The sequence below is a fragment of the Mastomys coucha genome, unplaced genomic scaffold (assembly GCF_008632895.1).
Source record: "Mastomys coucha isolate ucsf_1 unplaced genomic scaffold, UCSF_Mcou_1 pScaffold8, whole genome shotgun sequence".
In the NCBI taxonomy this organism is placed as follows: Eukaryota; Metazoa; Chordata; class Mammalia; order Rodentia; family Muridae; genus Mastomys; species Mastomys coucha.
Window position 1 is genome coordinate 805578 of NW_022196914.1, and position 23961 is coordinate 829538.

The window sequence follows — 23961 nt, forward strand, 5'->3', positions numbered from 1 at the left end:
AGGGAGGGGAAGGCTCTGCCTCACAGAGATCGACGAGTGACATCATGTGCAGAGATCTGCGGTCACTCATGAATTGGACTCAGGCCGCATACTCTGTTAGACTTAGCAACATATCCTGTGTTTCCAGGTATTAGCATTTAACCCAGTTCCACTGTGTAGCTTATGTGTTACTTTGTGTTATTAGATTATATAAAATAAAAGCTCCAAGGATGATTAATAGCCCCAAATGGAAGGGGGCGTCTTAGAGAATAACCATTCAAAGTTTTGGTTTGAACTGTTAAAGTTTCATTTGGCGACACCGCAACTGGAGTCTGTGGCTGGAAAACGCCGCAGCTTTTAGTCGTTCACTTTCTATAACTCCCCTCACTGAGAACTGTCCTCATTTTCATTCTGTTAATTATACCATGTCCCTCTGACTTTCCTGGAGTCTACGATAATGGTGTAATTTCTTCTTACTATTATCGACTAATGTTTTGAATGAAAATGTTGGAACTGTTTGATTCTTTTGGTTAGATTGTACTCCGTTTAATTATTTCTCTAGATTTGTTAAAGACTTAATAAATTTTCACTTGGAAAAAGAAATGGCAAGTAGAAGTTGGACATTAGGAATGTGTTTACATCCTACGAAAGCGCACATTATGAGTTACACATAGTGAAGACAGGCGTGTTTTTGTTTTTGTTTTTTTCTGTCAGACAAGTGGTGAGCAGAATACCAGAATAGGCCACACTAAGCTATTCGGACTTTTTATTAGTGATGGTGGAGATGAAAAGTAACGTTTATAAACTATGTTTACATTAAAAAAAAAACCAGTGATTCCAAATTACAAAAGCCATTGGGATGTTTCCTGGTAATATTCCTACTTTGGATGGGGATTTTTTTTGTGGTCTTTATGCTTGTGGATCACTAATTCCTTTTCTTATGTTTCAATAAACACTGCTATTATGTTGAGACCTTGGCAAAGAAGTTTGTAGGACAGAACCAAAAGACTAGGAGCCTTTGAAGCACATGTTTCTCTTCCATGGGAAGAGGTTAAAGGACTAAAATTCTCTCCCTCTCTCTCTCTCTCTCTCTCTCTCTCTCTCTCTCTCTCTCTGTGTGTGTGTGTGTGTGTGTGTGTACCAACTGCTGCTTTCATTTGATTGTTAAGGAAACACATTCCCTCCTGAAAGTTAAACCAAAGAAAATGATGGCATCACCGTTCTAAGGATATGTAAGACCCTCAAATATTTGTTTTTTTTTCTTTTCTTCTCCTCCTTCTCCTCCTCTCCTTCCCCCACCCCCACTTTTAATCTCCAAATCAGGGTTTCACTATGTAGCCTTTGCAGGTCTATAGCTGACTATGTAGACCAGGCTGGACTTGAACTCATAGATATCCACCTGCCTCTGTGTCTGGAGAACTGAGAATAAACGTGGGTGCCATCACACACACTTTCACTTTTACATTTAAACAATGACTTATGTATTTTTATGTGTAAGGATATTTTGCTTGTATGTTATGTTTGTGCACCATGAGCATATGGAGGCCAGAAGAGGGTGTCAGATCACTCAGAATTGGAGTTAGAGACATGTAGGAGTTGCCCTGTAGAAATGGAACCCCAAGTCCTCTGAAGGAGCCCCTAGTCCTCATAATTACTGAGTATCCCTCCAGCATTTCTGTTTTTTGAGTTGCCTGTTGCCAGGTCTGGCATGACTGCATAAGAAGAGACATGACACAGTTCCTGCCCTTGGAGTATCACTAAGCTGTTGATCTCCATGATTCCCACGTATGCTAATGACTGCTGTTGGCCTGAAACTCTACTGTCTCTTCTATTTTACTTTCTATCTCTTTTTTCTGGAGAATAATACACTTCCCCCATTACTCAAAGCTAATCACTCCATAGTAAATGAAGCAGATGCGGTTCTCAGGAATGAGGAATGGAGGTGGTCATAGGGCTGTAGGGGACGAGGAGCAGGCCTTCTGCTTGGCCTTTATGGCCATGGGAAAGGATCTACACAACATAACCACAGAGGCCATAAAAAGCCTACGTGGTCCTTTGTAGAAATTGCTCATTGTTAAACTCAGGCTTGAACTTGGAATTATGAGGAGAGACATGTACCTTCTTGTCCAATGACTGCTGCCTTAATTAGCCATGGTGAACTTGGGGACATCAAAGATAGAGAGTTAATGTGGTCTCAAGAAGAAAAGAAGGAATCTATAAAATACAAGTGAACAATAGATGAGTTTGTCTTATAGGAGAAAAGCTTATATATGATCTTGAAACAAATAGTACTAGAGAGTACATGAGGCTATGGCATTGCCTTACTTGCATAAATTTTAAAACTTTGTAAGAAATTATTTTAACCATAGTAGTCTGTCACCTTTCTGCTCTTACATGAAAGTACTTACTAAAGACTGCTGTCTCTGTACCAGGAAACTGCAAGAGCTGTGCCCAGCTACCGGTGATGAACAGGCTGTGTAAAGCTTATAAGGAAATGTGCTTTGGTTTTGTGTTTAGTTTCTGTTTTAAGGAAGTAGGGGTTGGGACTCTTGATCCGGGACTCATAGGATTTATGTAAGTTTAAGAATTTCTAAAAAATTATTAACAATGATCAAAGTCTTAATGATGTAGCTTTAGTAAATAAAAGGCTGGGTTCTGGCTCTCTGACTGGGAGAAGGAAGAAAGGAGAAGGAAGAATGATGAGAATCCTTGGGCAAAGAGAGAGAGAGCATTTGAGCTGACAGTTTGCATCCACTAACCCCAAGTCATTATTGAATTAGCATGGCTCTCCTCCCCCTCCCCCCAGGCCCTCCTGATGCTGAGGCTGGCCCTCTGCAGCAGCTTGCCACCTCTCTTCACACCAGAGTAAGCTTCCTGACCCCTTCCCTGTTCAGCCTCACCTGTGAACGGTTTGTATTTGCTGGACTAAAGTGAATGGATGAACCTGACTCACATTTCCTAAATCTGTAACACTCACTAAATCTGTAACACTCCTACATAAGTGGCTTGATCTGGTGCTGTGTGAAACCACACAGTGTGTTCTTTCCTGGCTTTCCTATGAGCCAGCTGATGACAGACCAGTAGAGTTTATTTTGCATGATATGAAATGGAAGAAGATTATGTATTGTCCAGTTACACCTGCCCTTTCTTTATGCCATACATCCCAACTGTTGAGCCATTGGCACACGCTCTTGTCGACTGGCCCTCATCCTGAAAAGGAGTGCTCTTTCATCTCTTCATCTGCTGACATCTCCACCATTTTTCTCTTGGTGGCAATTCCATGATTATATATTTGGGCTTTTAAAGAATACTGGGAAATACTACATTGAAGTTTAGGATTAGTTCAGAAAATCAATATTTCTTCTTAGGATTTGGCTCTTCCTCAAAAACATGTTAGCTGTCTTTTCTTCGTATGGTAAAAATAGAGGCAGAAAGAAATAGAGCACCTTGGTTTCTTCTGTCTTCTGTCCAGGCTGAGAATTTTGTTATTCCTAATGCATCTGCAGCAATAGCAGCAGCAGCAGCAGCAGCAGCAGCAGAAGAAGAAGAAGAAGAAGAACACATTCTTTTATCATCTTTGGCACTTTGGACAAGCATCATAGCATTCCAGTTTTTTTTTTTTTTGATCTCCTCTTCCTTCTCCTCCTCTTCCTCTTCCTCTTCCCCTGCTTCTTCCTCCTCTTCTTCCTCTTTGTTTGTTTGAGACAAGATTTCTCTGTGTACTGGAACTCTCTTTGTAGACCATGCTGGCCTAGAATTCATAGCGGTCCACCAGCCTCTGCCTCCCGAGCACTGAGATTAAAGGCAGGTGCTACCATGCCCAGCAACATTCTTAAAGCATCAGAAATCCTGCATGTATCCTAGGTCATGCATGTCTATATTAGAATGTGAGCAAATACGGCTACCCATGCTGTACAAAACTCATCTCTTTATAGAAAAGTTCTTTTTGTCATCAAGGTGAATGTCAGGGTGTGTCCTCCTGTCCTTCAGGGGCCCATTTGTCATTTAAAGCTTGGAACACTGGATCTGATTTCTCTTTTCTCCAGCCTTCAGAAAGTCTAGAGATAGACTTCCTCAATGACCAGGGTATGTCTGTGGACTCACTTCCTGGTTTGTTACACATTCCATTTTCCTGCTGCTGTTTTTACCCAAGATGCCCACCATTTCTCCTTGGCCTTATTGTTTCCCAGGCCAGACTCACTGTTCCTGCCATGGTTTCCCTGTGAAAGGAAGAGCTTGTCAAAAAGCCACACAGAGTCCACCAGCAGATGGTCTTCCCTAAATCTCCATCTCTGCTGATGTCACTGTCTTATTTCTGAGGCAGTTTTGTTTCTCCCGTTAAAGCTCACTACCCTCATCTTTCATGGATGAAGGATCTGATTTCTATCACACATTAAATATTTTTACCATATTTCATCCATAGTTCTGACTGTCCAAGCATGCACATTTTCTTGATAGCATTTCTTTTTAAGTTATAGCCTGTTTCCATTGGACACTGTCAAGTGTTCTTTGGCATGTGATCCGATCTGCCAGGTTTCAGTGACAGCTTTGCAATCGTATTCCCTCCTGTCTCTAATGGTGTCGTTGGTGGCTCCTTAGCTCTTTTGTCAATGAGTGTTTCTGTAAACATGTCTATATGCATTTTTGTTCCTGGTTCCATAAGCTCCCATGCTACGTTCTCATACGTTTTAACTGGCCATGTTTTTCCTTAGGATGGGGTGTCTTAGTCAGGGTTTCTATTCCTGCACAAAACATCATGACCAAGAAACAAGTTGGAGAGGAAAGGGTTTATTCAGCTTAAGCTTCCACATTGCTGTTGATCACCAAAAGAAGTCAGGACTGGAACTCAAGTAGGTCAGGAAGCAGGAGCTGATACAGAGGTCAAGGAGGGATGTTCCTTACTGGCTTGCTTCCCCTGGCTTGCTCAGCTTGCTTTCTTATAAAACCCAGGACTGTCAGCCCAGGGATGACCACAATGACCACAATGGGCCCTCCCACCCTTGATCACTAATTGAGAAAATGCCTTACTGCTGGATCTCATGGAGGCATTTCCTCAAGGGAGGCTCCTTTCTCTGTGCTAACTCCAGCTTGTGTCAGGTTGACACACAACCAGCCAGTACATGGGGCTTTAAGTAGGATGTCATCCTCTGTTGTGTTTCTTTTGACCCTTTGCATTTTTCCAAAAGATAAATGTTTCTCCACAGTTCCCCTTTCTCCTCTCCTTCTGTGGGTGAGTGTAGCATCACCTTCAGACTTGGACCATTGCCCTGGCAAGAGAAGAGTGTTCCTCCTAACCCTCGGGGAAAGTTGGGGAGCAAGTGTGGTCGGGAGCCTTTTCCTTGCTCCAGGCAGGACCCTATCTTGACACTGCTGCAGACTTCTGTAGGTGTGCAGGCATTATCACAAACAGCTTCTAGGGTCAGAGAGAGTAAACCTTTAAAAACAAAGTTCAAATCAATAGTGATTAGCCTTTCCTAGCCTTCTGTTTTCCCCACTGATGACCAAAGGAAGACAAGTACTAATTAGAGAAGGCTCACGTGTGTGGACTCTGAGCAGTACCAGATGGTGCTTTGTGACAAGTCTTCACAGGGCCAGGGAGAAGGCTGGGCTGTTCTTAGCTACCATTCTTCTGTCCTCTGGTGACATCACAGGTGCCTTCTGCCGTCTCTACTGGAAGGCCTCTGTAAGATGCTTACTTAATTCCTTGTTAGGTTTCTTCTCTTGTTTATGTTATAGCTTAATCACACTGGACTTTTAAAGCACCTTGGTAGCTCTTTCTGGGTGTGTCTCAAGATCATGCAAGGCCAGCACCATCTTCAGTTCTGTCCACAGATACCATAAACACAGTTCTCCCTTTTCTGTTCTGTTTTCATTGAACCCCTCCTGGATTGTCTGAAAACATATTTTTCTCCTTTTGGTTTGTTCTTCAGATATTTGCTACCAATTCCACTAGCCAACACCAAGAAAGCCTAGTTTGTTTGTATAGAAGTGTTTGGCACAGTCTTGGGTTGGTATTGTTTTGACAAATGCTGCACATGCATTTTCTACAATACAGAAATTAGCACTACAAAGAGTGGAACTGATTATGTTTAACCGAATTGTTGCTTTTTAAATTTTTAAACTAGGGCATGTTTATTCTATTTGTTGTGAAAGTTGCGTTATAATTGCCCTTGGTAATGAAACTTGATTTCATAAGTTTTGAGGGAACTAATTGGTGGAACCAGAAAAATCAATAGTGGTTGTTTACTCTTGAGATTTCCAGTTTAAGTGAGGACTACCATGCTCATTCTATTCTTTTCCATGATCTTGCTAAAGAGTAAGTCCAGCAGACACATTAGAAATCTACTACTGTTAATTCCTGTAGGAGATGTGAAGGCCTGACTGACTGGAATAGCGTTAGATATAAAAAAGAATTCATATTATTGTCATCAAGATAATAGAGGAAAGGTTTCTGTAGTTTATTTCCTAAGGTTGTAATTGATTTTTACGGCTTTTCTATTTTCTTCTTACCATGGCCTTTTAATTAGGTGCATATCTAATTGTGAAATCTCTCACATGCTTCATTTTTAATATTTTTAATTTTATATTTATCTTTTTATATTTTATACTTCCTAATTGCAAAAACATTTATTTGGTATCTATTGTGCCTTTTGAGTGCTTAGCCTTTATGAGGGTCTGTGGATGGGATTTAGTGACAGAGTGTATGTATGTGTCTTAGTTTGAATAGGAATGGCTCCCATAGACTCATGTGTTTGAATGGTTGATCCATGGGGAGTGGCACTACTAGGAAGTGTGGCCTTATTGGAGCAGGTGTGTCCTTGTTGGAGGAAGTGTGTCATTTGTGGGAGTGGACTTTGAGATCTCCTATGCTCAAGCTACACCCAAATGTGGCACACAGTCTTCTACTGCTTGTGGATGAATATGTAGAACTCTCAGATCCTCCAGCACCAAGTCTGCCTGCATACTTTCATGCTTCCTTCCATGATGGTAATGGACTAAAAAAACCTCTGAAACTGTAAGCCAGCCCTAATTAAATGTTTTCCTTTCTAAGAGTTGCCCTGGTCATGGTGTCTCTTCACAGCAATAAAACCCTAAGACAGTGTGCTTAGCACATGTGAGACCATGAGCATCTAACCTAATCCTCAAATGTCTTTAGGTTTCTCTCCATAAAAAGGGAAACAAAAAGAACTTGTATAGAAGTAGAGATATACGTCAGTCCGTGAAGTGTTTGCCTTGAAGTGTGCGGGCCTGAGCTCAATTCCCATGACTTCCATTTAACTCCCCCTGGCAAGATGATGTTTGCCTCCTAGCCATGGGAGACAAAGCAGACTCCTGGAGCTTGATGACCAGCTAGCATAGCTACCCAGTCGGTTCCAGGTCAGTCAGAGACTGTTTCACAAAATAAGGTGGGCAGCACCTAAGGCCTGGCATTCAAGTTTGTCTGTCCTCTTTTGTCTGGAAGCAGACCCATCCCATAGAACTAACATGTATGGCTACCCAGAGAGGGGAATTATTAGAATTTCACTGTGCTTCTGCTTTTCATGGTTCTACACACAATAATGTGTAAAATTGTAGTGTTAAAATGCAATGCTAATTACCCCGAATTGATCAATGCAGTATGCAAGTGTCCAAATATCTACCATGTTTTGCAATTAATAGTTTATAAAGAAAGAAAAAAAGGAACGTGATGTAGTTATGTTGAAGCATATATGTATAAATATTTGCTTGTAAAAATCTTATATTGTTATGAAGCAAACTGTGAGCTGCTGCTCAATACTACAAAAGCATAATAATTGGTTCATTCTGTTAGGACTCCTAATATTTACTTCTGTCAGTTCTCTACAGTTGACCATTGATGTTTCTGACTTTATATTGAATACTTTGGTCAATGCTTTCTTGAAGATTAAGCCTTCATATATATCCCCGTATAATCAAAACATTTTTAAAGTCTAGAACTTCATTGAAGGCTTACATTTAAAGCCAGGTGAAGTTGTGAATGAGCTGTAAAGTTGCAGCCAGGCTGAGAAATAGCCCCCATGCTTCATTTCATAGGACCACTTCCAACTCTGTAAAAAGAAAATCAGGACAAGGACTGGAGAAATGGCTAAGTTAGTAAAGTGCCTGATATATAACATGAGGGCCTGAGTTTAGATCCCCAATAATCATATAAAAATGTCAAGTGTGGCAGCAAACATCTGTAATCCCTGGGTCCCTAGAGCTCACTGGTCAATTGGCCTCACCCAATTGATGAGTTAGATAGACTTAGGGAAGAATTTTGTATAAAAATAATAAGGGACGGAAGAGATTGGAAAAGACAACCATTGTCAATTTCTGGCCTCTACATACCTGTGTACATATGTGCCTGCGTACCTATATATAAACATGCGCACACCCTTACAAGCATGGATGTATACCACATACATAGAGACAAAGAAAGAAGAGGTGAAAGAGAGAGAGCAGGATGAATCAAGGGAGGATGTAGAAGGAGGGAAGGAGGGAGAAAGAGAATATGAATATGAATAAATGGTGAATATACCATGGGATGATTCAGAGGGAAAGACAAGAGTTTAGGGCAAGAAGCCCTCTTGTCATCCCCTGTTGGAGGACATGCAGCCCATACATCCTTGTCCCTCTTGCTTGTTCCCAAGTCCATCTCTCCACATTGACCCAACATGCATACCATGATTCCTCCCTGGCGTTTTAATTTTTTCCCAGATCTTTCTTATCAGAAACAATCCCCACCTAGTGCCCTGGTCTTCTTCAGGTCCTTGGGGGCAGTGTGTAATAATTAACGATCTGAAATCTATGTTCCTTCTGTGGCAGGCGCCTGGTGAGAGACAGGAGAGCAAAATAGCACAGTGAGGATTTAACTCCACAGACTTATTTATGGAAAGTTTCATTGATATTTTAGACAGCAAGTTCAAAACAAGTCTGCCTGATTCAGCTCGTTAAAGTAAATAATTATTTGCTTTAGGCATTGTGTTAGATTTCTGTCACTATTTTGAAAGATTTGGTAATCACCTCATGAAGAGAAAAAGATTATTTTGGGCTATAGCTTTGAATTGCTCCTTCATGATCAGGCAGGCCCACAGCCTTTGGCCCTCTGAGGCTGCTAGAGAGCAGTAGTGGGGAATGTGTGCACAAACAGCCTGCTTATCTCAAGTGTGGCCAGAGAGCATAATGCACAGATGAGGGGGATATGGTCTCATAAAAGTGACCCTCTCCTCAATGACCTGATTCTTTGTATATAGACCACGAGAAGTATCCAAGAGTCAAGCCATAGCGCATATGAGATCCATTAATCTGATTTTGCATTTGTCATGAGCAACTGTGAGCTTTCCACCAAGCCACTTTTTTTTTTTTTCTGAAATAATGACTCTGAGACTTTTTGTATGAATAAATGCCTAGGCCTGGGATCAAAGCTAGGGCTCTGATCCCTGACTAGCTCATGCCTCAATAATCCTGTTATTCAATTATAATATCTTCCATGTTGGTGGCTATTTGGTCCTCAGTTTTATTTGGCCATCTTCCTCTGTCTCTGGTTGAATCTTTCTTCCCATGCTTGTCCAGAATCCCCAATCTCTCTGCCAGATGTTGCACCTTCTAATCCTGTTCATTGGCCAATCAGCTTTTTATTGACAGGTGCACACTGCACAAGAGATTTTCTCTACAGTCATGAGAAAGCTGATTCTTTAACCAGAGTTTAATGTTGAGATTAGTTTTTCTTGACTCCTTGTCATTCTTAGTTCATTTATGTTATTGTAACAAAAAAAAAAAATGAATCCTAAAATAGCAGACAAACTTGGGAACATTTTATATTATTGCAAAATGTCATTGTGGATGACTCTGATTCGAGTTAATTTGCCTGTTTCTAGTTATTACTTAATAATTCCTTCTTGAAATTTCCATATTAAAAACAATTATCCATCTTTGAGTAAAATTATTTCGATGATTAGAGTTCTGTCACGATGCTGGGAAGTGAACAACAGGAGTAATTAAAGCTGGCTGTGAGTGGCATTTGCATCTATATTGAAAAACCTCTGCAAGTGACCACACAGATGTTGTTACAGATTCTTTCTTTGATATGATAAATTTCTCATTAATTTAAGGAGTGTGCTTTTGAGCTTTGCATTGATGAGCTGCAATTTACAAAAGTCCAAGCAGCTGCCCTGACGCATTTGATGAATTTCTAACCAAAGTTCTCTCGGAAAAGACTAAGTTTTGGCGCTTTACGTCCTGAATTTTGGATTCAGATAAATAGATGGATTTTGGTTTCTTCTTGGTTGTGGAACTAAAAAGTCTGATATGTGTTGCATGTACTTATATAGATATGTGTATGCTTATTATTTATACCATATTTGCAAGCTGGACATGAATTTATATGTGTTTCATTTTTAGAAACATAAACATTTATTTTAAACTTTCACTGTCTCACTTAACATTTTTTTCTTTTACTCTAGGTTGAAGAAATTGTAGACATTGGCTCATTTGCCCCAGAAGATATCCACATTCCAAAGATTTATGTGCACCGCCTAATAAAGGGAGAGAAATATGAGAAGAGAATTGAGGTAATTTCCAGAGCTTTATTGCCAGTCCACATAAACCTGGTTACCAGGCCATTCCAGGTGATAGAAGGTTGGAGCTGAGCAGTCTCACTCTGGGTCTTAGGTAGGAGCTCCTGATGAGCCCATCAGAAAGGAAATGACTGTGTATCTGCCTAGGTTAACAGTCTCCATGTCTTATGATTTTGTAGGCCATAATATCTGCCAGGATTCTGTAATGCTTGCAGTTTTTGATCCTTGAGTTTGGATAGTTGTCTTAGAGGGCTGAGATGAATAATCAACCTTGAGTGGCTTCACCCCTCTGGAGTCTCAGTGCTTCCTCATAAATACCTGCCTTGAAATAGTTTTGTGCTTGTATGGAACACAGGAAGAATATAATTTTTTAACTAGCTTTGAGCTATGGGCAGATGATGGGTGTGAAGGTGTCCAGGAGTTGAGTTATAGGAAGACTGGGGCTTTTCCACAATGACTGACCTACCAGGTCTCAGTTGATGTTAAGAGTCAAAAGTTTTTAGGGGTTAGGACCACAATAGGTACATAGTGGGGATATTAGGAGTCAGCGTGAAAGACAATGTGCCTTCCCAGATTGCTGTGGGGAACCCTGAGAGCTAGGGTAGGAGAGTTACAAACAGACCAGTCTGCTTCAAGGAGCTTTAGTAGTGCAGACAGTCCTGTTTCCATGATTCCTGCGATGTCTACACAGCAAAGCCAGTCTAGACACTGCAAGTGGAAAGGGGCAGCGGGCAGCAGTAACAGAGCAAGCGCATCCCCACAGCCCTGGGAGGCACACGCGTCCAGGGTCGATGGCTTTCCCCACTGTTTGCTGCTCAGTGCAGTCAGCTCTCTCTTCCTCTTCAAACAAATCTAACCTGCTCCATTTACTTCCTAAAGAAAGATTTCTGTCATGACACATCCTCCATGTATTCTTCTTAAAAATGCTCCCTTATATATTGTAGGGCTTGCTTCCTACCGGTAATGAGTGCTATTTTCTTTCCCCTGTAAATTTTTATATTCAAGCAATGCTAAAGTTGAAAGCATATCATAACCACGGATACATTGTTTCTGCTTACTTTAAAGCGTTTGTCACTCCGAAAGGAAGGAGATGGAAAAACTAAATCTGGTAAGCCCGGAGAAGATGTCAGGGAGCGGATCATCAAGAGAGCTGCTCTTGAGTTTGAGGATGGCATGTATGGTATCCTTTGTCAGCCTGAGCCCCACCAAACATACACTCCTTGGTTTTCCATGCTCAACGTGCTCTTAGACTTCTGAGTAATGATTCTTGTCTAGTTCACAATAACAAGAACATCGACTGAGGTCCTGGGTTCATTTCACAGCAACCACATGGTGGCTCACAACCATCTGTAATAGGATCCGATGCCCTCTTCTGGTGTCTGAAGAGAGCAATGATGTACTCATATACATAAAATAAATAAATAAGGCTGGAGCGAATGTGGATGGAGCAAGTGGGGATGGAGGGATTGGGGGCCAGAAAAAAAAAAAGGAAAAAAAATAGTCAAACTTTACAGGATAGGATATGTAATCCAGGTGTAGCAAGATGTTTTTTATTTGTGATCTGCTTGCTTGCTTAATGACAACTAAAATATACTTAGTAACCGCTGAGTTTGCATTGCATTGCTGTAGTTTGGCATTTAGCTAGAAGTTTTGAGAAGGAGCTATTACTCGAGATGGGGGCTTCAAATCTCAGAATCATGGTTGTAATCAATATTATTTATTTTCTTGGTATTCTGACATATGATCACTTAATGAGCCATAAAAATCCAACTTCTTAACAAACCTCTGCTTTCTTTGGTTAAGATCCTATGAATACACTCTTTTATCTGATATTTTGTAAAAGTACTCCATGAATGACTCATACATCTCTGGCAAAAATCACCAGAACAGACAGGATTTAGTACAGTTAGTATCTGAAGTTTGAATGCAGTTAATAGTGAGATCATGCACCATTTTGCTAATTTTCAGTATACTAGAGAGTGGACTATAATGCAAACAGTACACATGGTGTATGACGAGACAAATGTTTAAGGACTTTTGGCTCCTGTGAAGCTGTACTTACAGACCTAGGACAGACAGAACTACAACCTGTTCATCTATGAGCTCCTGTTTCCCGTGAGTTGCAGTCATTTCTCCAGTCATCTTGACTGAGATAATTTTATACTCCTCCCATCTTTACCTCTAAGCCTTTCAGTTCCTCAGTTGTACAGTTTGCATCTGTGCTGTGCTCAGAATTCCCTTGGGGGAGATAGTATCATGTTAGCCAGCATCCACTGTATGCATAGGCAAGGGAGGGAGGCAGCCTGGACTGAAGAGCATCCTCTTCTCTCTCCTGATGATATCTCAGTCATACGACAGCCATCAAAACAGCGACAGTTTGGTCTGACCAGAATTTTTTTCTTTAAACTTAAAAATAATATTGGTGTGGCTTTTTTTTTGAATTTTAAATCACCTTTCTTCTTAGTGAGGGCTTTGTATAGTGGAAATAGTTTTTTTAACAAAGGCCAAACCATGCTCAGCAATATCAGTCATAAATATGTGTGAATCCAATTTGTTGAACACAAATAAAATAAAAATAAAGTCTGACTTACATTATTGCTAAAATGACCTTGGTTGTCTTCTGAAGCCACACCTTTGATCTTTGTGATAAAGCATGGGGACTAATTAGAATTTTTTTTTGAGAATTGTCTCCGAGTGTGCAGAGTGTTTAGAACATTTATTCAGTTATTACATTCCTAACAATTCCCTCTAAAGAAGACTCTTGATCTGGTTTGTACATGCAAAGACTCAGAGCACAGTCCCTGCCTCTGCGGCGTTACACCTTAACATCTCTCCTCCAGCTAACCTGGGTATAGGGATACCTCTTCTGGCCAGCAACTTCATCAGTCCCAGCATGACTGTTCATCTTCAAAGTGAGAATGGAGTCTTGGGCTTGGTAAGTCAGCAGTTAGACTTCTCTTTACGGATAGCTGCTGCTTCCTCATTGTACTTGTCCAGTCTTTTATTACTTCTCAGTAGAATATATATCCTGTAGGGACAATATGTGTGATGACCACAGGTACATAGTAAATACTGATCGACTGAGCCATTTCATGGCCACTTCTAGAGACATAAAAATGTGTGTATGGATAGAAGCAGGTTCCTATTGATGTCAAAGGCTGCTACTTTTTGAGGAACCTCTGAGGTTGTCTAGAGTGTTCAGCCTTTTCATTTTGAAGACAGAGAAAAAGTAAGGTTCTGTGAATTATCTACATTGGATATTCAGATAGAAATGTGCAGAAGCCTAAAACATTGAGCATAATTCAGTTTATTTATAAGATAGCTTTTAGTTTCACTTTTGGGAGTAATTCAAAAGTTATAGCCAGTGTTCATTCATTCTTTTTTGGTTTTCCCATATAGGGTTTCTCTGTATAACTCTGTAGACCAGGCTGGCCTCGAACTCAGAAATCCTTCTGCCTATGCCTTCCAAGTACTGGGATTAAAGGCATTCACCACCACTGCCGTATTCACTCATTCTTAACTCTTTTATCCTTTCTTTTCCCCTTTCTCTCTTTTTGTTGGTATATATTATAATATAAAAGTTCTTGACTCCATTCAAGTCATTAGAGTTACTTTATAAAAAGGAATATGAAATTAGCTCAAGTACAGCAGAAAACATGTGTATAACATGTAAAGACCTCATTTTGATCACCACAAAAACATGCATATAGACACGTGTGCATGTGCATGCATTCATATATACACATATATGCAACTGTATATTTTAAATATCCTATTGAGAAGAACTGAGCACCGGGAACATAAGGATGCCCATGTATAGATATGAGAGGTAAAATTAGAATTCCAAATTCAGACCTCCAACGTGTTGTTTACCAAAACAAAAGAACTGCTGTTCCAATTCTGTGTAGCCGAAGAACACATATGTAGGTGCCACTCACTGTCCTCCTGGAAAGGGTTGTAGGTAGGTTCTACTTATGACCCACAGGCTTTGTGTGGGCCAAGACAGTTAACAATGAAATCCAACAAAGATCACAAGCTTAAAACACAAAATTATTTTGTTATTATTTATTGAAAAAAATTTCACACAACATATGTATCTTAAAATAATTTAAATTTTTATTGCAAATAGAGTTTTTAATACACATTATGCAAATCACAACTTCTTCTTCCCACAAGTCTTCCTGGGTTCTTCCTATCCCTCCACCCACACAAATCCACACCCACCTTTTCTCATTAGGAAACAGAAAGGACTTAAAAACAAAGGAGAGCAAGCAGGCAACTAAAAAAATAAAACAAACAGATAAACAAAAATACCCAAACCAGAATAGGATAAAAAAAACAAACAAACAGGAAAAGAGAACAAAGAAAAAGCACAAGAAACACATACAGATGTACACACATACACACACACACACACACACACACAGACAAACACAGAGAGAAAGAGAGAAAGAGAGAGACAGAGAGACAGAGAGACAGAGACAGAGACAGAGAGAGAAATGCCATGAAAACAAAATCAGAACCATAATATCAAAGACCTGTAAGGTTAAAACAAAACAAAACATGCAAAGCATTATAAGACAAAACCATCCAAAAATACCATTGGGTTCATTTTTTGTTGACCAGCTACTGCTGGGAATGAGGCCTTTCCTTAAGGCTGTTTGAAACCCAGTTAGACTCTGTTGGAGAAAGCTAACTTTTCCATGGGGCAGTGGTGGCACACTGCTTTAATCCTTGCACTTGGGAGGCAGATCTCTGTGAGTTCCAGGCTAGCCTAGTCTACAGAGCCACTTTTAGGACAACCAGGTCTGTTATACAGAGAAATCCTATCTTAAAAACCACAAAACCATCCACCCACCCACCCACCCACCCACCCAACCAACCAACCAACCAACCAATGAAAAACCCAATTTTTTCTTTGTGGCTGGTTAATTAGAGATAGCACCTTCTGAATCCTCCCCATCTGTCTACAATTCCAACTCCACACCAACCTTCTCTCCTTGTTTAGAAAACAAACAGAATGGATTTGGACACACACACCCCACCCCCACATCCGCCCACCCCCTCCACCCCCACACATGAATGTTAACTTTCCAGATCTTCAGGGAAGGTATTTAAACAGTTTTAGTATGAGACTGGGGGATATGTGCTCCTGTCACTCACTGAATGTGTGCTCTGCTGTGTTTGACAGGGCCCATACCCACTAAAAGACGAAGCTGATGCAGATCTCATCAATGCAGGTAAATTCACTTCATTTTTTTTTCTCACTATTTTCTTTTGCTAGTTCTATGTCAAATACCAGCAACAATTTGATCCAGTTCTTTGTCTTTCTTGGAAAGAATTCATCGTATTTAAAACAAGGAGGGAAGTGATCCTTCTAGTGTTTGTGGTCACTCTCATCCTGTCTCAGCTGTGGTAAAGGAGGAAGTGTAGGTGCCATTTTAATGGCAGAACCTTGTAAACAGAGAACACACTGTTACATGGTGTTATTGAGATGAGTTCAGCGATAGGCAATTTATAAGCGTTTGGACAGTATGACGGAAACTCAGAAATGATGAGGAAGTCCTGCAGGGAGTTATTCCCCTTTATTCTTAAAGGGTAGTGGCAAGAAAGAACCACCCACCAGAAAGTGTGGCATTTGGTTCAAAATGACCACCAAATTACAGTGACCTTGGTGGACTGAAGATATCCTCTGGTTCTCCTGCTTGGGCCCTCCTTGGCCAAACCCAAGTGGAAATGGGTCAGGCTTCTGTGGATAGAAAGTGGGAGTGGATGCACAGTACTTGGCTGGTGTACTGGGGTTTTGAGTGGAGGCAGTGTATACCATTCTGTATTTTTTAACATGAGAGGGTCCTCTGCAGAGGAGGTTGCCTAAGTCTATACCAGGCCACTGAGTTCATGCAGAGGATGTGAACTGAAGACATGGGGACTCTAACACTGTGTTTGCCTCTGCTCATGGAGTCACATGCTTTGCCTTTTGTTATCAGCCTGTTATTTGACAGGGACATGAAGTATATTAGCAACCTAGAGAGTGAGCAGGTCAGGCCTTTGGCAACTGTCATGATGCCTGAGGTAACATGGATTTTCCATTGGCCTTTGGCTCATCCTTGGAATGGAGCTGCTCTTAAGAAGTTAATTTCTGTCCTAGGAGGATTTTCAGTGGCTTCTTTGTTAATTCTGCCCCCACAGAAGTATTGTTCTTACTTTGCACTCAGAAATAGTGTGTGTAACTCTCAGAAGTAATGTGAGCTGAACATAAAGGCCAGCTGTCAAACTGATGTCTGATGCTCTGGATTTTTGGAAGTTATGCACATTTGAGTTGAGTATCTGAATTAGCTAACACAGCACAACTCTGAAAGGCTTGGTGTGATAATGGGATGACATTTAACCAATGCTGTACTTGAATTTTACCATACCCTTTAGCAGGAGCTCACTGATCTGTAAAAATATTTGCTGCTTGCTCTGACTAATTTATTATGCTAGTTGGTTATTTGCAAAAATGAGCAACTCCATTCCCGAAACCTTCAGCTTTGCCCTTGTAAACTCCATTTCCCTTGGTAAAGCAGCTACTCTTTTCTGTCACTTTGTTGAACTGGAGGGCTTCCTACATTATAAAGTTTCCAAGTAGCTCTATCCCAATGGAGCTACCAGTTTGTTTGTTTGTTTTTTCTTGGATATTTTCTTTATTTACATTTCAAATGTTTTCTCCTTTCCAGGTCTCCCCTTCAGAAAACCTCTACCCTATCCTCCCTCCCCCTGGCTCTGTGTGGGTGCTCCACCACCCTCCCACTCCCAACCTCCCGCCCTGGCATTCCCCTACACTGGGGCATCGAACACCCTTTTTCAGTTCTGAAATACTACTGTAATCCTAAAGTGCCCAAGGGAGAGTCCTCAGAGCCTGAGCTCCCAACGTCTTGCTCTTGCTCCATGGCTCTGTCAGACACTGAGTTACACCTGCTGAAAAGCTGGCTTTAGAGAGGCGCAGATGGTAGCCTGTAGGTGCTATGGGAATCTGGTACAACCTACGTTAACTGCATGCTTCCCTATACATGCTGTTCTTGTCTAATACACAAGTAATGCTCTTAATGTCATACCATCCATGGGAGCTGCCTTAGAAACAATCATCTTGTATCTCTTGTGGACTGTGTAAGTTCTACACTGGCCATTTTCAAAAGGCTCTTGGGAACATTTGACACCATCTGGAAATATTATTTTGACTGGTACATCTGGGAGCAAGCACTACTGACATCTAGCAGGTAGAGAGAGGCTAAGGACGCTACCAAACATCTTGTGACAACTAGAACAGCCTCCCCCAAAGTTCACCCTTCTTTTGAGGGCTTTGCCACTTCTGGAGTCTCACAGGTCTGTATACTGAAGTACAGGCAAAGCTCTACACTGAATGTCTATCGGGCTCTCTCTGCTTAGGATCACTCCTTTATTCCTGTAGCCTTTGCACTTACTGTGTGTTCATGAGTCTTCCCTTCCTTTTGTCACCATCTCTACACTCATCAGAATATCTTATAGCAACTCTTCACATTTGGCTCATTTTGCCTCCTCCATTCCTCCCACAGGACAAGAATGTTTCTTCCCCCGAGTCTACAATACATTGAGTGTCTTTCTCTCATCATTTTGCCTTATAACTATTTCTCTCTTTTGCTGTACTATGAGCTCCTTTTCCCCCTTAGGGTAGCAGTTCTTCAAGTCTCCAGCTCCACAGTGGCAGCATGACCCACGACTGTTAGATCTCAGCTCCTACTACCCATGTCCTGAATTGGAAACTGGGCGAGTTGGAGGAGGGGGCAGTCTACGTATGTAGAAGCCCTCCGTGGGAGTCTGATGTGTATTTATCTTTGAGAACCAATAGCACAGGGTAGTTGAATTTTGTTTACAGCTTTGTTCAGTGCTCACAGTAGTTATTTACTCTGCACTATTGAATTGTGAACTAAAAGACTAAGCGGGGATAAAGTGAATGGAGTCTCCTGACAAAGTGGGAAGATTTAGATGTGCACATGGAAACGGGTTGGTTATTTATTTCTGAATGTGCATTAGTGCATTCTATTACTCTCTTCTCATACTCTCTCTCATCTCTCTCTCATCCCTATCATCCGCTTCCACTGCTCCCCTTCCCCCAGACTCAGGACTTTCAATTTTGTTTTATGATATATTTATTTAATCAGGGTCGTATGTATGACCTTTAGATTGGAAGTATCCATTGGAGCCTGGTAGAGGCATCAGTGGGTACACAAATGAAAGCGGTGACTCCCTCTCTTCCTGAATCGATCAGTAGCAAATTGCTCAGTAATGAGGGTTGGGCTCTGTTATCCCCTCCCCATCCATACCTGATCGTTGGCAAAGCCATGCTTATCAGTATAGGGACGTTCAGTTGCTTCCAGCTCGTGATTACAATGGCCGTGTCTTATCTATAGGATTTATTTTCGCAGCCCTCCTTCCTGTCTTCCTGCTTTTACATTCTTTCTGCCCACTCCTCTGCAGTGTTCCCAGAGCCTTAGAAGTAAGACTGTATACTTTACCTTGCTCTATTTCACATTCTCTACCTCTCTTTCTTTAATAGGTGTGTGAGTGTGTGTGTGTGTGTGTGTATTCCTAAGTCTATAATGTGACCTGCTTAGTCTGAATAATACTGCTGGTATATATTTTAGGGATGACCTTTGGATTGGATAGCCTGTTGGCATGATTACAGCAATTATAAATGAATAAAGGTCAAGCTAGTGAAGTGGCTCATGGGAAGAGATGTTTAGGTACAGGCCTGACCAGAGTCCAATACCTGGGTCCCACAGGATGGCAGGAGAGAAATGAGTCCTGAGAATTGTACTCTGGCCACACACACACACGCACACACACACAAATAAATAACATAAATAAAAATGCATGTAAGTAGCTACTTTAAAAGAGTATAACCGTGCTTTAGAAGACACATGAACATACATATACTCAAAATTGTCAGTATAAATAAATGAATGTGGGTAGTTAAGTTTGTTTCAGAATAGAGTAATTTATAAGACTGCCTTAGAAGGGGCCTGGGTCCTTTCCCATGAGAGTTGTTTTCAGGGCTTTTAAATAAAACTATGCTTTGTATAGCTTTTAGCAAGCCAGAATGCTCCTCATTCATCTCAGGAACTTCCTATAAAATACTAACAGTGGTACTACTAATAGTAATGCCAATTTTAATAATTCTAATGATAACAGTTGTGAACACCCTCACCCCCATCATCATCAGTGGAAAATCCCTTTTGGATGCCATTGTGATTTGCTACTCAGAAAACAAAGACGTAGTATGTTTATGTCTCTTTCATGCCCTCTACACTTTTCCTCCGTGACCCTCCACCTCACACAACTGGCAAGGATCTGATTGTGCTAGATGGGGAAGCTGTATTTGGATGAGGTCTGGCTGTGTTGTGTGTGTGCCAAAGCTTAGGGCCCTTGCAGGCTGGCTAGGAGCCTGACTTTGTAAGCCAGTTGTTGGTCGTAGGCAGTTATCTCTGGAGGGGCAGCAGCTCTGCCTCATTTTCTAAGTGGCTCGGAGAGAGCAGTAATAGTGATAATCATGATAGTTGATGTTGTGGGGCTACATACAGCTCTGTGCCAGGCTCTGAATGAGGACTTCACATGCATTATCTCACTTAATCCTGAGTCTTACGTGCTGTCTAAAAGCCACTTCTAACCACGTCAGAAAAGTGTTCCCCCAAGCATTTCAGTTCTATGGTACTTTGGAAGAGGAGAAAATGTTTCCATTATTTAGAAACAAACTCCCCCCCCCCAGGCAATAAATATTTCAGTATGATATAAATAGGCTTACTTTTTTCCCATACTTGAGCTGAAGTGGGGGATATCGACGAAAGCATTAGCTTTCAGCAGTCCTTGAGAAGTAGGCGGCGTGGCTGTGGTGCACAGCTAGGGATGGCCAGACCTCTTCTGGCCCTGATGCATCTGCGGAGCTGTCCCTGTATTCTCTGACCTCTCAACTGTAGCTTCTTCTCCTTGGCTACCTTACCATCGGAGGAGAGCATGGAGTGTTCTGACAGCAGATTTACTTCAGTCAGATGGCATTTAAGCTCTTTTCCAGTGGAGGCCATATGATGTTCTGAAACCCTGGAGCAGAGAGAAAGTAGATCACACAAGGCAGGCAGCTTGGGATGTGGCTAAGGCACTGGTCTTGTAGCTAGTGTGCAAACAGGATGGCTAAGGGTCTCATTCTACAATCCTAGCTAGCCTAGGATTTGCTATATAGACTTTGGTGATCCTTCCACCTCAGCCCCCTGAGTTCTGGATTATAGGTATGTGCTGCCACACCCAGCCAAACGTGCAGTTTTTTTTTTTCTCCCAAGCTCTGAACTTTTATAACAATGTATAATTTTTAGAAGTCTCTCCAAGAAAGTGTCTAGGAAATTAGTATTAAATGTGTTCAGCGGTATCCTCTGACTTCATAAATGTAGGTGATTGGAAAGAAACTCACAGCTTATAGGAGCTTGAGAAAAAGATGGGTGTGTGTATGTGCTGGAATGTAAGGAGCAAGGGTCAGGCTTAATGATAATAAGGAGTTAGGTAGATCCTTTCTATATTGTTCACATATTTTTATTTTAGATTTTTCTCCCCAGAATTATTAAGGTATAGTTGGCGTCTTAGGGTTACTATTGCTGTGATAAAATATCATGACTAATGCAACTTAGGGAGGAAAGGGTTTATTTGACTTATACTTCTGTATCACTATTCATCATTAAAGGAAGTCAGGACAGGGTCTCAAGCAGGCCAGGAACCTGGAGGCAGGATCTGATGCTCAGGCCAAGGAGGTGTGCTGCTTACTTCTTTCTCATGGCTTGCTCAGCACCACCAACTCAGGGATGGTACCACCCTCAAAGGGCTGGGCCCTCCCCATCTATTACTAATAAGAACATGCCTACAGGCTGTGTACAGCCATATCTTATGGAGGCATTGTCTCAATTAAGGCTTCCTCCTTTCCAGTGATTCTAGCTTATGCCAAGCTGACACAGAGCTAGCCAACATGGTTGGCAAGTTAAAGTAAGCATATATTCAATGTTTAACATTTGATGTGTTGATTTGATGTGTGTCTATGTAGTGAAATGACTGGTTGACATAAACAAGTTAATGACCATTCCTAGCTCCACAGCTGCCATCTGAGGTCTCCTTTCAGAAGCAATTTCAAATGTGCACTGTGGTACTGGTGCTTGTAGCCACTGTGTTGCATGTTAGATCCTCAGCATGCTTTAGCCATTAACTGCAAGTCATCAGTGTCTAAAACTGCAACACTGAAGGGCATCCTGTGGATCCCAGAGGGTACTTTGCCTGTAGAGAATTTTCAAACAGTAATCCCATAAATGCTGGTTCTTATCACTTTTCAGGGACAAAGCCAGACAGTGTCAGTGGCAAAATACACCTCTTCTCAGGGTGGCCAGTTGCTACCTCACAGGCAAATGCATTTCGGTTGCGTTGTAGAGTCTTTCAAAGCAGACGCAGTGCAGACCTCTCTGTCGATCGTCATAATCTCAGAAATCTAATAGTTCCTTCCCTGTTCCCCTTCTTTCTCTTGTGTGTGCCTTCAGGAAAGGAAACAGTTACTGTTCTCCCAGGAGCCTCTTTCTTCTCCAGCGATGAATCATTCGCCATGATTAGAGGGTATGTAATAACGGAGCTCCTCGCATTCACATGGGGTGGAGTGGGCTGACTCATCCCCTGAGCCTGTGAGCAAGCCTCTGAGGCGCAGTCCCATTTCCCACAGTCCCATTAAACGACCACGGTTTGTTCAGCTGCAAAAAAGCTGTGAAATGATTCCCACTGCGGTTTGGGCATGGAAATATCCACCTCAGTACTTTGAAAAGACCCCCTGCATGGAGTTTGCATCTTTGTGCCAGCTTGATTGAAATAGCATTATAAGATATTCCCAACAGTTCTTCAAACTGTGGGCTCGTGTTGCAGCCGCTGTTTGTCTTTGAAACAAGTTACACTCCCTCACTAAAGGAAACAAACTTCACTGTGCACACCTGTGTTTAGTTTGTTTCTGGAGACGGTATAGGCTATAATTTTTTTTTTTAAAAAGAACTCTTAATGGTTATTTCTTTGTACCAGCTTAGAGCTGATCTATTTAGAAATCAATTGTAGGGAGTGGGGAAACAGATGCACTTCAGGCCATAAGATTATTTTAATTGCTGATGCTTTAAATGCAAAGGAGATATAAAGCTTGGGAAGTTTGCTCTCCAACTCTTGTTTCTTTCCCAGGGGACATGTCAATCTAACGATGTTAGGAGCCATGCAGGTTTCCAAGTATGGCGACCTGGCCAACTGGATGATCCCTGTAAGTAGACCTTCTTCCTTCTGAACGATGTTGGGTCAGAATATTTTCACAACATTCAGAAAAACCCTCAAATTGCTGGGAGTGTACAATATAATCATCAAAAATAATGAATAAATGTATTCATTTCTTGGTAGAATCAATTTTGACGAGACAAGGTCTTAATCTGTAGTCCAGGCTGGCCCTGAATTCATAGCTTGGCTTCAGCTTCCTAAGTGCTGGACCACAGATATGAGCCACCATACTTGGCCCAAATTTAATTTAGCAGTCCCAAGAAGTGCTTAGTGTTTACTGTGTCCTTGGGACTAATGGCCAGAAACGTCCCAGGGGATTTTCCTTCGGGGGGGGGGGGGAATGGAAGATTGAGAACACGGATCAGCTATAAACTCATGAATATTAGGACTGACAAACATTTATTGCAAGCAAGATTTATAGCTAGAAAGAACAAGGATCGTATCTTTCAAATTTCGTTGATTGTAGTTTAATTCTGGTTTTCCTCTTTACCGTGATTAAACATCCTTTCTCGATCGGTTGTATGACTCCTTAGTCACATTGTCTTCTGCTAGGGAATTTAAAGCCTGTGGTGGTTCAAGTACGCTTGCAGAAGGCAGCAGGTTTCCACTTAATGGTGCAGATCAAGGAGGAAATCTCCGCATTAGCTCTGGAAAAAAGGCTTGCAGGATTTCTTTCCTTTGATTTTGGGCATGAAAAGGCTGTTCCTGTGAGATTACATGGAGGGGGGCAGCAGTGGGCATGTGTTCCTGGGGGTGAGCACACCGGCTGCTGGCTCACGGGTGTGTGTGTGTGTAAGTTTTTCTGTGTGTTTATCTGTAGCACTAAATGGACTTTCGTTAAGTAATATTGATGCTCTTCGGTAGTTTATTTTGAAATCTCTTAATTTTATTTCAAAGAAATTTTTGAACATGCTGGATTTACATAATTGATAGCTATGTTATAAATTGTGTTACATTGGCCTTGTTGATCTACTACTACTTGAAATATTGAAGTCTAATAGTAATTAAAGCTCTGGCTCTCACAATACACATTGGAGTCATCTCAAAGTTTTAAAAAATATTGAGGCAT

At 41.3% G+C, this 23961-nt stretch overlaps 1 protein-coding gene across 1 annotated transcript in view; it reads left to right on the top strand.

The window, feature by feature from the left end:
- Positions 1–23961, top strand: part of Oxct1 (3-oxoacid CoA-transferase 1) — a 133999-nt gene that overhangs the window by 60122 nt on the left and 49916 nt on the right. Inside the window, exons 8-13 of the mRNA XM_031360532.1 lie at positions 10440–10547; positions 11619–11733; positions 13394–13488; positions 15745–15793; positions 22133–22205; positions 22806–22881. Of these exons, the coding sequence (XP_031216392.1) occupies positions 10440–10547; positions 11619–11733; positions 13394–13488; positions 15745–15793; positions 22133–22205; positions 22806–22881 (516 nt within the window). The remainder of the gene's footprint in view (positions 1–10439; positions 10548–11618; positions 11734–13393; positions 13489–15744; positions 15794–22132; positions 22206–22805; positions 22882–23961) is intronic.